Raw genomic sequence first — 16,680 nt, 5'->3', positions numbered from 1 at the left:
CACTTCCTCTAGCTTCAGTATATGAGATAAAACACTCAACCTTTGATTTTCGGAGTCTGGCTTATTTCCCTTAACAGAATGTTCTACAGTTCCATTCATTGGCCAACAAATGCTATAATTTCATTTTTTTTCAACTCAGTAAAACTCCATTGTGTACAACATGTGCTCATTCATGTCACTTTCTTTCCACATTAGTTATGCTTCTGTAACATGATATAATAATATCTGCTTCTAGGTTGTTCTGAAGTTGAAGTTATTTGTATAATTAAATACTATGTGTATATGTAATACACACACTTACATATATATCTATACTTATGACAAATGCATTATATAATACCATATGGTCTTATATATGTATGTGTTTCCTTAAAACATTTTTATGAAATAAACCTTTAATGCAAATAAAGATATTGAAACCTTGGATCTCTTATGATCCCATCTTACTGATGTCATTTATTACATATTAGTTTCCAGAATTTTTTTTTAAGAAGATGTGCCAAAGTTCACGAGAGGGTTCATACTTCAATACAATGATTTATGAATTTTGAATTTGGGACTTGTATGGCCCCATCATTGCTGGTCTAGATTCCATAGGGTTCCACAATTTCTTCTAATACAACCTCCTACTTAACAAACCGGTATGTCTATCTATATTGAAAAGTTTGCTGAATACATTATAGTCTTCAAAAATCTCTCATAACCTCTGCTGTAAAACTAATATAGGACTTACATCAAAACTTGTTTCCAACTTAAACAAAACTCAACTCCTGAAAACATTTATTTCCTCTTAAATAATAACTGAAATGTCATTTAGTGCTTCAGTGAGATTTGTCAAAAGTATTCTCATAATTTATTGAAATTGTAACCAAACATGAATAACTGTTTATTTTCCTTTAGTCCATGCTTTTGTAATACTTCACAAACAATATTTTTCTGAATAGTCATTACTTATTCAATTGATGAATGACTTAATCATTCTATATTTTAGAAATGGGAGGTATGTAGTACATAAATTTTGGCTAATAAAATGTAGGATATAGACTTAGAAATCATTGAAAAGGGAAGATGGGAGTTTTTTTTTAAATGTTTCTATACCTAGCAATCATATGTCATCCCATGTTCCAACTAAGACTTTCCAAAGCAGGATAGTGAGAAATAATGTGAGCACATAGTTAGACACCATGATCTTTTATCAGTGTCTGCTTTGAAAAGAAGATGAAATGGAAGCTTGCCAGGCAGGCATTCCTTGCCTAATTTATACAAATTACTTGCCAAAGGAATACGAATGAATCTGCAAATAGTCTACCTAATTCTAGGATTTACATGAAAATTTCAACTAACTGGACTGAGAGTTATATTGACTAAAATGCATCTACCTATTTTAAAAAGAAGATAAATTAATAAACCAACCTTTCGAGTCTACTGAAAAGGAGACTCACATCCATGGTGAAATTTGAAAAAGAACAAGTCTTTTCTTTTTCTGTTGTTCTTCTCTCTGCATCTTTTATCCTCATTTTGTTTCAGGCCAAGGTCCGCTGGTCTGCCAGTGGAGTTGACACCCCTCCCGGAGCATCCCGCGCCCCAGGCCGACTTCCTCTCCTGGTCCCCGCCAGCACAGCATCTCCCTCTGCACAGCTCTCCCCCCCCCCAAACTCCCTCATTCCTGGGAAGTTTTCTCTCTTTACAGTCAACAAACCTGTCAAACGTCTCCCTTCAAACCAGCCCCCACCCCTTCCTCAGCTCTTCTTCTTTCCTCCCCCTCTTACCCCTCTCTACTCTTCTTCCCCGCCCCTCCTTGCCCCCGACTCCTAACGGCCCGGGGCGGCGGGGGGCAGCCCCGAGAGGCGGGATGAGGGGGTGAGGCGGGATGAGGGGGTGAGGCGGGATGAGGGGGTGAGGCGGGCGGGTCCCGCAGCTAGGAGTGCGCTGCGGCCCCGCCCCGGCACCCGGCTCCCGCCCTCTGCTGCGCTCTGCGCTCGCCGCCCCGGGGCTCACGCTCCCTCCCGAGAGTCCCGCCGCCTGACTGTCGCAACTGCCACCCCCACGGCCCCCCTGCCCCCCGCCCCCGCCCACGCCCGGGCCCCGTTCCCCTCCTACCCCCGCCCCCGGCTCTGATTTCTTCTCCCGAGCGAGCTCGGCAGGAGACTCAGGCACTGGCTGCCCAGTCCGCTCTCCGCCTCCGCCACGCCCTCCTCGCCCGGGATGGGCCCCCCCCGCCGCCGCCGCCGCCGCCGCCGCCTCCGTCGGCGGAGCCATCGCCTCCAGACCGCCGCCTTAGTCGCTGAGCTCGTCCTGAAGCCCTGGCGGCCCAGCGCACCTACTCGTTCTGCAGCCTCGCCTGCTGCCCGCGCCTGCAGGCGGTAGACAAGTCACGATGCTGCCGTCCGTGTCCTCCCTCCTCGGGCTGCTGTTGCTGTTACTTCTGTGTCCAGCGCACGTCGGCGGACTGTGGTGGTGAGTGCTTCATTGGGGCTGTCCCAGTGCGGCTCCGAACTCAGGAGGGTGGGGATCCGTGGACCAGTCGAAGGGCTCCGCACTGTACTCCTGACTTTATGGACTTTATCTGCTCGCGGAACCCTGCTGCAGGGCAGTGGCCTGGGGACCCTGGGCAAAGGTGCCTGGAGTTCTCCTCACGGTCTCCGCCGGGGGCGCTTTTTAAGTACCACTTTGAGGTTCCCAACCCCTGGACACATTCTATTGTGTTTCCTCCTCCCCGGTCCTCCCCTCCCCCCAAGTACTGAGCTCAGTTCAGATCACTAAGAATTGGCGGGTAGGTAGGAAAGAGCTTCTGAGACCGAGATCTGTAATCAGAGATTTGAAGAAAAGAATGAGTGAGGAGGGTCCCAGAACTAGGGGAGGGGGGCTGGATATTGGGCGCTCCCTCCTCAGGCAGAGGAAAAAGGTGGGAAGGCAGAGAGTCAAACAGCTGCCCCTCTCCCCTGTTTGCCTACCAGCCCACCAGCTTCTCTCTGTGCCTCCTTCAGCGTGGGCAGTAGTATAGAGGAAACGAATGTAAAGGGGGAAACTGAGTCAGGACCCTGACTTTCTCTACTTTCTCCCCCTAACAAGGAAGAGAAAGAAAAGCAAGAAAGGGATCCAGGCCCCTGGCCCTTCCAGATATGAAGGTCATTGATTAAAAAAATAATAAAAGTGCCAGCCCAGGAGATGCGGGAACAGGGAGTACCCTGGTGGAAGGGAGAGGGACCTGGTTTGCCAAGGGACAGGGGACATCTTCAAAGTCTCGGCATCTAGCCTTGGCCTAGGTAGAGCAGACACTAGCCAGCGAAGGTTGCGGGAGTTTTGAGCCTTGAGGGATGGGCAGGGCGAAGAAGGTGGGTGCCCGCCTGGTCTGCTCAGAGATCGAAATCCTGAAGTCTCTCCCCCCCTCCCCGCCCCACTACCCCTTTTCTTAAGTCTACGGAGCCTCAAACCCGCCGGGAATAGCTCAGCGTTTAGAGGGGAGGGATTTGGACAATAGTGCTAATGCCTCATCCAATCCTAAGAAAGCAGAAGGTTCTCTATTTGCATATTACCAATTCATTGGTTGAATTCCCACACTCCAGTCCTCGCCCACCTCGCTGGTTTGGAAGGAGGGGTTAGGCAGGCAAATCCTCTCTTCTGGCGAGATAAAGTAGGATGCCCACACAGCGAGTTGCCAGCGGTTATCTCTTCCGTGATGCGGGAAAGACATCCCTCCTGGGTGTCAATAAGGGGGCAAACTGAGGATGATCATGGTCTCAATTGGGAACATGTGCTCTTTGATCCTGGTTTAGCACAATGCAGTAGCACAGACAGACCTGAGATCTAATCTCAGCCATTAAATCAGTGATCTTGGGCAAGTCACTTTCCCTCCCAGCCCCGGCAAGGTCTTAATTATGAAGTAGGGATAACGATCTTTCTACCTGGAAGGCTTGCTGGGAGGTTTAGTTGGGGAAATGATCTGACATTCAGAAATACTCTTCACAGCCCAGCTTCTCCAGGCCAAGGTCCCCAGGGGGCAAAAAATGTGATTAATTTAAATTCAAAATCTAGACTCCCAATTAAAACTTAGTAAAGGGATCTCTCCTTTCTCAAACACACCTATCCTAACTCTGCCCTTTCTCGAGGTCTGGGGTCAGGGTTGTTCTCTGGTGGCAGTTGCCTTCCCTCTCCTCCCTTCTCATCTGTCAAATCGTTCTAATCCTTACAGTTAAAATTCCACTTTCCTCCATGAAACTGTCCCTCTGTCCTCCTTCAGTTGCCTTCTCTGAGCTCCAAGCATTGGGCAATTACTGCATTTTACTGACAACCATCTGCTGTGGGGTCTCTTTATCCTGCTCCTGGAAGTCAGAGTCTTTATATCTTTAGGGTCCCCCAGGCCCAAGACAATGTAGGTGCTGAAGATAGGTTTGTGGAATATTGTCAAACTGGTTGATTAGTCTTTCCAGGGGTTTGTATCTGTGGGGGTTTCTTTGTTCAAGAGGGACTGCTGGGTGGAAGCCAAGAGGAGCCTGGTCCCTCAGAGACTGACCCTGAAGCTGGGATGCAGGGAGTAGGGGAGGAGCTGAGGAGGGCAGGTGTGGGAGAACACAGAGGCCTTCATGGCACAGCTGCAGGGTGAGCCGGGTGAAGAGTGAGGGGCCTGGGTGATAAGGTGGCTGAGAATGCCTCACTCAGAGGTGCCTCAGAGAGAGCCTGACCCTCCCACCTGCCTCAGCCCCCTCCCTCTCCTGGATTTCTGAAGATTCATTCCTTTGGTCTAAGCCCTGACTCCCATTCACATGATCTTTCACTCTGCCTACTCCAGTCCCCACCCCACCTCACCACTGCCCTCCAAGGTCAGGTTTGGTGGGTGGTTAGGCTGGTGGGTGGGATCTGGCTCAGTAGTTGGCCTGAGGCTCTTCCTGTCCCTCCCATCTCACTTTAGCTGGGAGCTTTCAGGTTGTTCTCCGGTGTCCAGGACGCGCTCTGCTGGCCTTCTTCTCCTTACTTCTCAGGATGCTGGTCAGAGCTCCAAATGGTAGCCAGGAAAGCAGCAGAACCTACAGCAGCCACTCTGACATACCAGCAGTGGCCAGGCTGGGATCAAAGGGGCCTTGAGGACCTCTGAGTAGAAAGGAGGGTCTAGGCGGAGGATGACTCAGGCTCTGAAATTGGCTCAGGGTCCTGGCTTCAGGTTCCAAAGAAGTTTCCCTTCTGCTCTCCTTTCCTTTCTGCCTCCCCCATCTCAATGCATGTATTCTGGACTCTGCTGCCAGCTTCTTTCTCTGTGTCTCTCTATCCATCTTGTAACCATTATCTTTGTGAATCTCAGAATCCCAGATTCCAGGACATTGGCCAGGCTTTCTTGAGGTCATCTTGTCCAGCTCACTGCCTCCAGGCCATCCACCCTATGCTCTAGTACCAGTAGTCCCCAGAGTGGGATAGAGAAGGAGAGGCTCTGGCATCCGGGCTCACCAGCTCCCCCCTCTCACCCTGCTCCTCTCTTGCTCTCCCCCAGGAAGTTCTTCACAATGTCTGACCCATCTTTATTTATACCTTCAATCAGTGAATGTAGAAAAGAGCTCACTCTTATGGAAGTGCTAAATCAATCTCCCTTCTCTTTTCCTTTCTTTTTTCTGTTTTATTTGTTATCTGAAAGAGAAAACTAACTCTAACTCTAGGAAAAACACCACCCAGTCCCTTCCCACATCCCATCTTGCCTTCACCACCCCCACTTCACATATGGAAAGGAAACAGGCACCAGAGGCCTAGTATAGCCTCATCTCTGGCTCCACAGGGAAGCAGGGAAAGACCTTGACCTCTTCCTAACACCCAAGTTTTCCAGCTGTCACCTCCACCCCAGGCTGGACCTGGCTACCCTTTCCAATTCTGTCTTAATCTGGGACCCCTGACCCTTCATGGTCAGTCCTGTTGCTGGCCCCTGCCAAGCTCCAGGGTCGGGTGGGATGGGGGTAGGGTGGCTATCCATTCCCTACTCCAGGCCTTCCGCCTTGGCAGCTTCCCCAAGGGAGACAATGAGGCTGTGAGCAGAAAAGGGCAGGGGCAGAAGGAGGCTGGCTTGATCCAGGCCAGAGCATGCCCTGGGCCCACCAGAGTCCTGGCACTGTGACATTTCCTGGGGGGTGCGGCCCTCCTGCCCCTTCTGTTCTCATCAGAAGAGAGGAGTTGGTGGGGGGAGGTCAGTGGGAGGCCTGCTCACCAGGGCCCAGCAAGGGGGATTCCAGAATGAACACTTTGATGGGGAAGTGCAGCTGTGGAAGGGATGAGGCAGAGCTGGGCAGGGCTGGCAGCCAGGCTGGGGGCCAGTGGAGCCAGAACACTAGGAAAAGACCTATCTTCTGCAACTGGTGAGAGTGGCCCCGGACCTCCATGCCCCAGCTGAAACCACCTGAAGAGTTGAGGGAGAAAATTTTGCCACGAGGTTTTCTGCCTGGTTCCATCAGCTCTGATTCCTCTGTTTAAACTAGAAGTAGATCTAAAAGGAACTCGGAGATCATCTGGTCCAATATTCATGGTGGGAGCAGGACACCCAGGGACAGGAGGTGACTTGCCCAGTGCCCCAGAATACTGGTAGCTGAGAGCTGGGGCTGAGAGTTTGCCTTCTGCTCAGCTCCGTCCTTGCGTGCAGTGGCAAGTGGGCATCAGGAAAGGGCTACAAGGCCTTTCACAGGCCCCTTTGCTCCCCTATCCACCCCCAGATAGGTGCTCCCCACCCTACTGGGGAGAGCAGGTGTGCAACAGACTCCTCGTGCATCTACTGAAGAGCCAGTCTGTCCATTGCTTTGCCTCCCAGAGCCATGACCAGTAGGAAACCCTTTTATATGGTGAGGTCTGTCAGGGAAGGCAAAGCCCCGGCCTCTCCAGGAGCTGTGAAGAGAGAGGCGTTGAGGACAGACAGAGGGAACCAAATTGGGTCAGAGTGGAGGAGGGAAGGAATGGGGGTCACTGGTGGACAGTGGGGAGGCAGGGGTTAATGGAGCTGGGGCATCATTGGCTTTGATGTGGTAGTTGGGGTGGGGGTAGGGACTGGGGGAGGGGGAACAGTAATTACTGAGTTAGACAGAGCAGGACGGGACAGGCGGGCGGGCACAGGCCCGGCAGCCTCAGCAGCTGTCAGGCAACATTTTTCTGCCCCTTCTCCACCACCCACCTCCTCCACCTCCATACAGCCCCCACCCACAGCCCCAGGGCTCAGGGCTCCCTCTGCTGGCTCCTGGGAGGTGGGGTCAGTCTAGGGACCTGGCGGGGGGGGGGGGGTACAGGGAAATACAGGAAGGCCTGCTGTAAGACACTCCAGAGGAAGCTGTGCACCCACATGGACTGTGGGCCTTTTGGCCTCAATGATCCCATCAGGAGTGCTTGCTGAGGAAGAAGAGGGGCCCTAGAGGGTACTTCATATACCTGGGCAGGACTGGATGAAGGAGGAGGTGATACAGATCCAGGCTGAGAAGTGAGGCAGGGAGTTGGAGAAAAGGGTGTTCTCAGGAATCCAAACAGACCACCTGCGCTATGCAGACCCAAGAGTTAGATGAAGTGAATGGATGACCAGAAGTCCTTGTCTCAAGCCATCCTCTGGACAGGTCTTTGGCACAGGGAACCAGGCAAGGAGGTAGGCATTATTATTTGTGTTTTCCAATTGAGGAAACAGGAGCAGAAGGGTAAGTTTTATCATCCACTCAACAAATACTATGTACCAGCATCACATGTTGGGGACTCACTCAACCTCATAGAACAAGCAAATGGCAGAGCCCAGAACCAACCCCAAATCTGATCAATCCCCAAAGCCCTGATGGGCCCTGCTGATGATGCCATGCCCTTTGTGAGATTTTTGTCTTTTATGAGTTTTCTATCTAATTGAGAGATAAAACAAGCAAATTTGCTTGCAAACCAGTTAACACCCCCAGGTAAGTGACCACTAGGACACCTGGGGTGATGAGGAGGGGGCAGGGACTCAAGGGAGGCTCCTCAGGGCCCAGTGGGTTCTCAGTTGAGTTTGGAGAGATGCTGGCAAGGATTTTGATGACTTAGGGGTACACAGATATTGGCTCTGAGTCTAGAAATTAAGTGGTATGGTCTGGATGGATTCAGAACCCTGCTAGGAGGAAGAGGCATGGGGAGGAAGATGTGAGAGGCCACCTCACTTCTGGAAAATGACAAAAGTCATTTCCTCCAACCTTGTTTAGATTTTTATGTCATCTAACTTTTCTTGCAGTGGGGAAACCTCCAATGAGTGGCCAGGGCCTGACACTTATCTGTGTAACAGGGGTGACGTGGCTAGGGGTGGACTAGTTTCTTTGACCCTTTGAATAAAGGTGAAAAGATAGGTTGGGATCTAGAACCCTGGGGCTTCTGGAGCTTAGGTCTACAGAGGCTACCAGTAGAAACTGACTGACCTCTGATAGCATCTTCCTGGGCATTGATCCTACCAACCATGGTCCATGGGAGAGAGACCTTAGTGTGATCCAAGTGGCCAAGCTCTTAGGCCTTGATCCTTCTTGTCTGAATACTGAATTATTTTAGGGACAAGCTCTTTTCTATGCCTAGTAATGGTAGTTTGATTAGAACTGCAGATTCTATATATTGAATATTCCTACCACCACTGCCCTCCAGACTCTAAGATATGCAAATTCCCCAAAGAATCATATATTTTCTGGGCTGATCCAGAAGCCCAAAAAACAGAGTTTAATCCAAATCTCCTGATGGGATCATTGAGGAAGCAGAAGGGAAGGAAGGAAGGAAGGAAGAAGGGACACTGGGGAGAGAGGCAGTTAGTCCTGGATGTGGAATCAAATGTTAAATTTAGGGGTGGGAGGATGAGGCTTTCCTTCTAATTCATTTTTCTAAAGCCCCAAGTGGGAACTGATCTGTTCAGAGTGGCTCAGCTCACACATAGCTGGCAGAATCCAGGGTTCAGAAGCTCTGTACAGTGTTTTGCCCAGAGTGCCCCTGCCATGCCTCTTCTGTTTCATTTCCTATGTCTTTGGGATGGAAGCAAGGATGGGAAGGCAGGGAATAAGTTGGTCCCTTGGGATTCTAGCTGCTATCACTGCCCATCCCGCCTCCTGACCAGCTCGTAAACAAGTCTAGTTCCCAGGAAGCCAGCCAACCCGGGAGCCAGACCCAGGCCAGGAATGGCTCTGAGGCGGCCCCTGGACCTTGTGAAGGGCCAGCCCCATCTCCTGGAGGGCCCTGCCCTGAAGACTCCCCACGATTCCTCTCCTATCTCTAGCCCCTGGGAAGCAGACAAGGTCAAGAGGTTTCTGCCTTTCTCCCTTGCTTGTTCCCACTCCTTCCTGCCTTCCTAGGAGGAGGAGGAGGGAGAGGAGAGGGATGGGGCAGAGTGACCTTGGAAGATAAGTCCAGTCAACCTTGGGAATGGGAGTCAGCAAAGGGCAAGAGTGGGGTGGGGTGGGGGCTGGGAAACTTAGCAGCAGGGGCTGTGGAGAGTTCACAGAGCCTCACCCAGCCAGTAGGGGAAAAAAAATATGTCAGGAAGTGAATCAGGAGCCATGAAATAACACATGGACAGTGGCCTGGGCTCAGGGGAGGATTTCCTCCTTGGGAAGATGGTCATTCATGTATTCAGAAACATGTATCAAATGGTATTCATTATTGTATTATATACTACATATGTTATTCATATGTAACATGATTCATAATATGCAAATTTTCATAGTTAACATTGGGGGGTAAATATAAATTAGGCATCTGAAAATCTGCTAGAGAAAGGAAAATGAGACTGTCATAATTTTCATAGTCTTAGCTGCTGACCTTGTATTAGCTATGCTGGAGGCTGCTCAGATTCTTTTTATAACGAGGTGAGATAGGTGAATGGAGAGAGGATAGATAGATGGGTAGATACATAGAGACTGATCAAATCTCCAGGGTCACTGGCATTAAGAACCAGCTTGGGATCTCCAGCTTTTGTCTACTCCCTTCTGCTCCATCTGTCCCTTCTCTGGGATTGGGGAAAGAGAGGGGCTGGTGTTGGGCCGGTCCTAAGCCCAATGGAAGAGTTGTCTGGAGTATAAACCTTTCCACTGAAAAGATAGTTCCTGAACTATCCCTATGTGAGTAGGGATGATGCCAGCAACCTAATCCTACCTGAGAGACAGAGATAGATGATAGATAGATAGATGATAGATAGATGGATAGATAGATAGATCAAGAAATCATAGAGTATTAGGAAACCTTAAAATACTGAGCTTACATATCTTCCTACAAACACCTCATCCTTAGTGCTGAGTTCTACCTTAAGACCTAAATTCCTCTTGCTGCTATTTAAGATCATTACATCTCAGAACATGCCTGGGCAGCCTGTACTTGTGGAGCAAATGGGGACAGTGGGGCAGATATGTACTCAAGCAAAGCTGAAAAGTAGGTCACCTTGACCTTTCACCCATCTGCCATGATTCTCCTCTACATTTTCTCTGGAGACCCTTCTTCCCAACCAGTCTATTTCTGCCCTTTGCAGAGGGTTTTGGGATGGTCTCAGATTACCCTTTCAAGTGCTGTGTCCACATATTTCTTTAAGACAAGGATCCCAGTTAAGTGTTCAAATAGGAGCCATTTGATTAAACGGGTTCCCCCCAGGTGTGAATTCTTGGCTGACAACCCATGGAAACTAAATGTCAGCTCTCTCCTCAGATGGAATGAAGGCAAGGGCGGAGGGATTTCTGAAAGTGTGTGGAACTTCCCATGAGGTCTTTACCCACCAAGCCAAACACACCCCCATTGCCCAATTGGATATGTCACCCCAGGCATAGGCCTTGGCTTGCTGCCATCCTGCTCTGGGAAAGCCACAGACCTTGGAGCTGAAGAAGAGTCAGTGTTACCTACTCTGCAGAAATGCTGCAGAGACTCGGTCCCTAGTTCTTTCCTTCTGCTCTTCAATTCAGGGAAATGGAGGATATGGGGGTAGTTCTAGGCTCCCACCTTAGAGATCTAAGCATACCTCTCCCGTTCTACAAAGGAGATGCCTGGATTAAAGAGGGGGATATGACCTTCCCCAGAGGTTCCTTCCCTAGTCATTCTAACATCTCATGACCCTCTATGGCCCTGGGATGGTGCCTCCCTTTCATTTGGTCTGTCCAACATATCCATCTTGTGGTCCACTCAGACCAGATCCTTCCTTGATGCTGTTTACTTTTCTTTGTGTGCTGTCTCTCCCCCTCCTCTCCTCTCTCTTCCCCTCTCCCTCTCTGTGCTAGAGATGAACCCAGGTGTGCTCTACCTCTGAACTACATACCCAGCCCTTTTTAAAATTGTTTATTTTGAAACAAGAGTCTTGCTAAGTTGCCCAGGCTGGGCTTGAACTTGTGATTCTCTTGCCTTAGCCTCCCAAGAAGCTGGGATTATAGGTGTGTATCACCATACTGGCTCTTTGGTGTCTCTTTCTGATGTATGCTTTCTTTGACAGCCTTCTTGATCTTTCTTTTGCTAATTTCTTTCTTGTCTCCCTTTTGGGCTAGGCCTGTTGAATTTTAGCCTTGGCCTACCTTGTGCCAACTGCCTTCATCTTGAGTCACATTCCCATAAGAATTTATTAATTAAGATGTACACAGAAGGATAAGTGAGACTGCATCTTGCTCTTTAGCAATTTTCAGTCTAGAATGCAGTCAAGAGGGGACACAGACATGGCATGGTAAGGGAACCAGCTAGGACAACCTTCATCTCAGCTGACAGGGAGGCACACCATAGCTCCTGGCTATAGGCTGAGTGGGGTGGGTCTCACTCTCTTCCAGGCCTGCTCTTTTCTGAGTTACACCCCTGACCTGTTGTTCTATGATCCCCAGGGCCGTGGGCAGCCCCTTGGTCATGGACCCCACCAGCATCTGCAGGAAGGCTCGGCGACTGGCAGGGCGGCAGGCTGAGTTGTGCCAGGCTGAGCCAGAAGTGGTAGCAGAGTTAGCCCGGGGCGCCCGGCTTGGGGTGCGAGAGTGCCAGTTCCAGTTCCGCTTCCGACGCTGGAACTGCTCCAGTCACAGCAAAGCCTTTGGGCGCATCCTGCAGCAGGGTCAGTGTGGGGAGATGGCCTGGTGGGAGGGGGGCTGCTTCCACCCTGCTGGAAAGCTGGAGGAGAGGGGAGAAGTTTGGGGGAGGATGCCTGAGTCCGACCTCCCCGCTGATCTTGGGCTCCCTGGCCCACCTTGCCCCTCCACACCCTGCATAGACCCTGTCTCCCAGGCCTCTCCCTGCCACTTGACTGACCCTCCTTCATCCACAGACATCAGGGAGACCACCTTTGTTTTTGCAATTACGGCTGCCGGCGCCAGCCACGCGGTCACACAGGCCTGTTCGATGGGCGAGCTGCTGCAGTGTGGCTGCCAGGCCCCCCGGGGCCGGGCCCCGCCTCGGCCCTCCAGCCTGCCTGGCACCCCAGGGCCCCCTGCACCCACAGGCTCCCCAGACGCCAGCGCTGCCTGGGAGTGGGGAGGCTGCGGTGACGACGTGGACTTTGGGGATGAGAAGTCCAGGCTCTTTATGGATGCCCAACACAAGCGGGGACGAGGAGACATCCGAGCGTTGGTGCAACTACACAACAATGAGGCAGGCCGGCTGGTGCGTATGGGCGGGGGTGTGCACGGGGTCAGTGTGGAAATGGTGTGCTGGCGAGTACAGTGTGGGTGGCAGCATGTTTACGGAAGTGTGGGCGTGGGCGTGAGTGAGGAGTATGTTGGTGAGAGTGAATGGGACAGAGGAGGCACTTGGGAAGGTTGGGAGGGACATGGATGCCTGTGGAAGGTGAGAGGAGAGGTGTCTAATCCATAAGTGGACAGACTTCGGAGGGCATGATGCTGGCTGATAACTCAGAGAACAGCAGTCAGGGTCTTTAGGAACCCAAGGTGGGAGAGGACCTCTGACACAAGACAGGTGAGGCAAAGCTGGGGTGGGTAGAGATCTGGATGCCAGGTCAGGAGCAAGAGAAGGAGACAAAGACGGAGGATGGAAGCAAGAATCGAAGCAGGGACAAAGGTATGGGGTCTGGAGACAGGGAAGTGAGGGAGGCCTAGAAAGGGCCCAGAGCAGGCTGGAAGGGATGATAGGTTGGAAAAGGAGTGAAGGGCCAGAGGCCCAACCTGGCGGAGGGAGGAAGGGGTCAGGTGGAGGCCTGGAAAGCTCTGTTTCCGGGCATTCCAACAGGTTGCCCAGTAACCCCAGATCAGGTCTCACATGCTCAGAGCCATGGCAGCCCTACCCTACTATTACCCCTCTGCTGTGAAGAGGGTCCCAGGACTATTGTAGAGGGATAAGAAACCTACCTAGGCCAGATGGTTCTAGAAGTAGGGCAGGTGAGGGTCAGGGAGAGAGAGGTCACACCAATCTGTAGGTCAAGTTAGTCCCTGACCTCTGAGCTTTACAGTTGATTTTCATGGGCCATCTGACTGATACATGTGGGATTATGGCTCTTAGACCCCAGCCTCAGACCAAACAACAAAGAAGAGGGAAGCCTCCTTGGTTCTGTTCTCAGTAGTGCATTCACTGGGGCCCTCCTGCGCCCTGTGCCCCAATCCTAGAGTGCTCTAGGGAAACAAACACACACACACACACACACACACACATTGTGCAGTCCCTTAGGGTTCCAGCCTGAGGCATTGGGCAGGGAAGGAGGAGGGGGCCAGGAGAGGAATGTCCGGACAGGCCCGCATACCTGTCGGGAGGGTTGGGAGGGGTGGTGGGGACGGGCTCTGTGTCTGCTCAGCCCAGCCTGGGGCCCTGAGAGGATGGAATGAGAAGGCCAGGTTGGCAGGAAGGCTAAGCTTCCACAGCTGCCCCCTCTCCCCGCCTCTCCCCGTTTCCAGTGACAATTTCACCCTTGGCGTCCATCCATTCTGCTTTCTCCCTGGCTTTGGACGCTGGAATCTCTATGGAACTTACTGTCCCCCCAATTTCCATTTCTCTTACTTCTCCGTCCTGTCATTCTTCCTCTCGCTTCTCTCTGAACTGTCGCTTCCTTAATTTTTTCCTCCACGCTTGGCATTCTCCCTTTTTAAATTGTTTTTTATCCTCCATTCGGTTCACACCTCCTGCCCCCAATCTTTTTTCTGTCTTTCCTATGGGCCTTTCCCCACCCCGTGCCCCTCATTTGTCCCCATCCCTCCTCTGCTCCCCTCAGGCCGTGCGGAGCCACACGCGCACTGAATGCAAGTGCCATGGGCTGTCGGGCTCGTGCGCACTGCGCACCTGCTGGCAGAAGCTGCCCCCGTTCCGCGAGGTGGGAGCGCGGCTGCTGGAGCGCTTCCACGGCGCCTCACGAGTCATGGGCACCAACGACTGCAAGGCCCTACTGCCCGCCGTTCGCACGCTCAAGCCGCCAGGCCGCGCCGACCTCCTATACGCAGCGGATTCGCCAGACTTCTGTGCCCCCAACCGGTGCACCGGCTCGCCAGGCACTCGCGGCTGTGCCTGCAACAGCAGTGCCCCGGACCTCAGTGGCTGCGATCTATTGTGCTGCGGCCGTGGGCACCGCCAAGAGAGCGTACAGCTCGAGGAGAACTGCCTGTGCCGCTTCCACTGGTGCTGCGTGGTGCAGTGCCATCGCTGCCGCGTGCGCAAGGAGCTCAGCCTCTGCCTCTGATCCGCTGACCAGCTCACCATTTACACAGAGCAGCCTTTCGCCTTTCGGCACCAGCAGGACCTCTGGGCTCCAGTAGGGAGCACTGCCTGAGCCCAGCCTTTCCTTGGGAAATTCCACCTCCCAGGCTTGGGGAAATTGGAGACAGTGGCCTGGGGTATGCATCCGCCCACGAAGGCCAAGTGCGCGGGACCGATTCTGGAGAGGCGCTCTGGGAGTTTCTGGGGGAGACTATACAAACCCTCTAGGTGGAAACCAAAAAGGTGGTCACTAGGCCTCTGGAGAGGGGCTCCTCAGAACCACTGGCCATGGGATGGATGGGTGAGTTTAGCATCAATAAAGATATTTAAACCAATAGGACTAGATGCATGGTTTGGGAGGAGAACTGGTCTCCCTAGGGCTGCCAGAAGGCTGGAGAAGGAGTGTGTAAAGGGAGATGGTTTGATGGAACTAGCATCTTAAAGGTTGTCACCTGGGTACCTGTCTCCTCTGCCACCGTATTGGACTCTCCTGGAAATCCTGTACCTTCACACTTTTACCCTTTTTGTCTCACAATGGGGGCCTGCACGTGAGGAAGAACTAATGATTCCTCTTTAAAGGGACGGTGAGAAGGTCCAGGAAAGGGAGACAAGAAGCCTCTGGTGTGCTCTGCTCTGGGGCCAGCCCTGCCCATCATATTTAGGGCATTGTGTCTATTTCTGTGGCCCCTAGGGAATTCAAGGGTAGGCTTTTGGGGCCAGCCAAATCCATGAGATTAAAACAGTTTATCAACTGTAGAATATGATGAAACTAGGTGATTAGCAACACCAGCTTCTTCTAAGGTCAAAAGTAACCTCACCTCTATTAGCACTGAAAAGACTGCCCACACATCTCTAGTCCCGCTTGGAGGGGAAAAGAGTTTTTTCTTGGCACCCAACCACACCACCTTTCTTCTGGCTCCTTTGAAAGTTGAGGGTAAAGGGATGTGAGCAGTTCTGGAGAAACCTGAGGGAATTGTGGGTATTTGACGTCCTCACTTTCCCCAGTCCAAATAATGCAATGTAGGACAAAGGATGAGCTTTGCATTCAAGAGCTCTGAGTTTGAAGCTGCTACTGCTTAGTTTATAACATAGGCTAACCTGGCCTCAGTTTATGTGCCTATAAACAATGGGAATATCACCCCATTTCAATTATCCCTTGCTGCATAGTGAACAATTCCAAAGAAATTACTTCTCAGGATTCTTCAGGTCAGACATTCACTGGAACTCAGGTGGGTGGTTCTGCTCCATATGGCAGGCCCTCAGGTTGAGGGGGTGAGCTGGGCTGGACTGCCTAAGAGGCTTCCCTCCCATATCTAGGGCATCAGAGCTTCTTTTAGTGTTCTTTTGATGTGACTGTCTTGGGCTTCCTCCCAGCATGGTGGCCTTAGGGTTACTCAGATTTCTTACATAAGGCTTGCTTTCTAAGAGAGGGTGTCAAACTAGCAGCAGAAATTGTGTCTTCTTAAAGTCCAGAATCACTGGCACTCTGTATTGGTCACAGTAAGTCATAGAACCAGCCAAAATTGAAGGCGGTGTGTGTGTGGGGGGGGGCAAACAGACTCCACCTTTTAATAGGCAAAGAATTTGCAGCCATCACAATACATCCAAAACTGTTGCCTGGAAGGCTTTTATTTATTTTCTTTAGATAGAAAAAAACACTTAGTGCAGCTTTTTTCCTTTTTCTTTTTTTGTGGGGCGGGGGTAGTACCAGGAATTGAACTCAGGGGCACTTGACCACTGAGCCACATCCCCAGCCCTGTTTTGTATTTTATTTAGAAACAGGGTCTCACTGAGTTGCTTAGCGTCTTGCTTTTTGCTGAGGCTGGCTTTGAACTTGCAATCCTCCTGTCTCAGCCTTCCAAGCTGCTGGGATTACAGGCATGCTCCACTGCACCCAGCTTAATACAGCATTTGATGCATAATAATTTCCTTGAAACTTACATTTAAGAAATGGTAGCTACTGTGAAAATGGGGATAGAGAATTTATGCTTTGCAAATATTAGCCAGGTCCTGGAGCTGGGGGTGTGGCTGAGCCCTTGCCTAGCCTATCATGCAAGAGACCCTGCGTCCAATGGAGGAGGAGGAGGAAGAGGAGGAGGA

General features: G+C 51.3%; 1 protein-coding gene across 1 annotated transcript; it reads left to right on the top strand.

The window, feature by feature from the left end:
* Positions 1-2,377: 2,377 nt before the first annotated feature.
* On the top strand, positions 2,378-14,563 carry LOC143407383 (protein Wnt-6). Its single transcript, XM_077108228.1, has 4 exons — positions 2,378-2,457; positions 11,781-12,001; positions 12,212-12,546; positions 14,102-14,563. The coding sequence occupies exons 1-4, from the start codon at positions 2,378-2,380 to the stop codon at positions 14,561-14,563; spliced, it is 1,098 nt and encodes a 365-aa protein (XP_076964343.1).
* Positions 14,564-16,680: the final 2,117 nt, after the last annotated feature.

Source organism: Callospermophilus lateralis, unplaced genomic scaffold, assembly GCF_048772815.1.
Source record: "Callospermophilus lateralis isolate mCalLat2 unplaced genomic scaffold, mCalLat2.hap1 Scaffold_221, whole genome shotgun sequence".
Lineage (NCBI taxonomy): Eukaryota > Metazoa > Chordata > Mammalia > Rodentia > Sciuridae > Callospermophilus > Callospermophilus lateralis.
Note: the sequence above shows the minus strand (reverse complement) of the source record. Positions and strands in the feature narration are given on the sequence as shown.

Coding starts and splice junctions, on each gene's coding strand:
- LOC143407383 (XM_077108228.1), top strand. CDS start 2,378: ATGCTGCCGTCCGTGTCCTCCCTCCTCGGGCTGCTGTTGCTGTTACTT. Junction 12,002..12,211: donor TGGGCGCATCCTGCAGCAGG/GTCAGTGTGGGG, acceptor CTTCATCCACAG/ACATCAGGGAGACCACCTTT. Junction 12,547..14,101: donor ACAATGAGGCAGGCCGGCTG/GTGCGTATGGGC, acceptor TGCTCCCCTCAG/GCCGTGCGGAGCCACACGCG.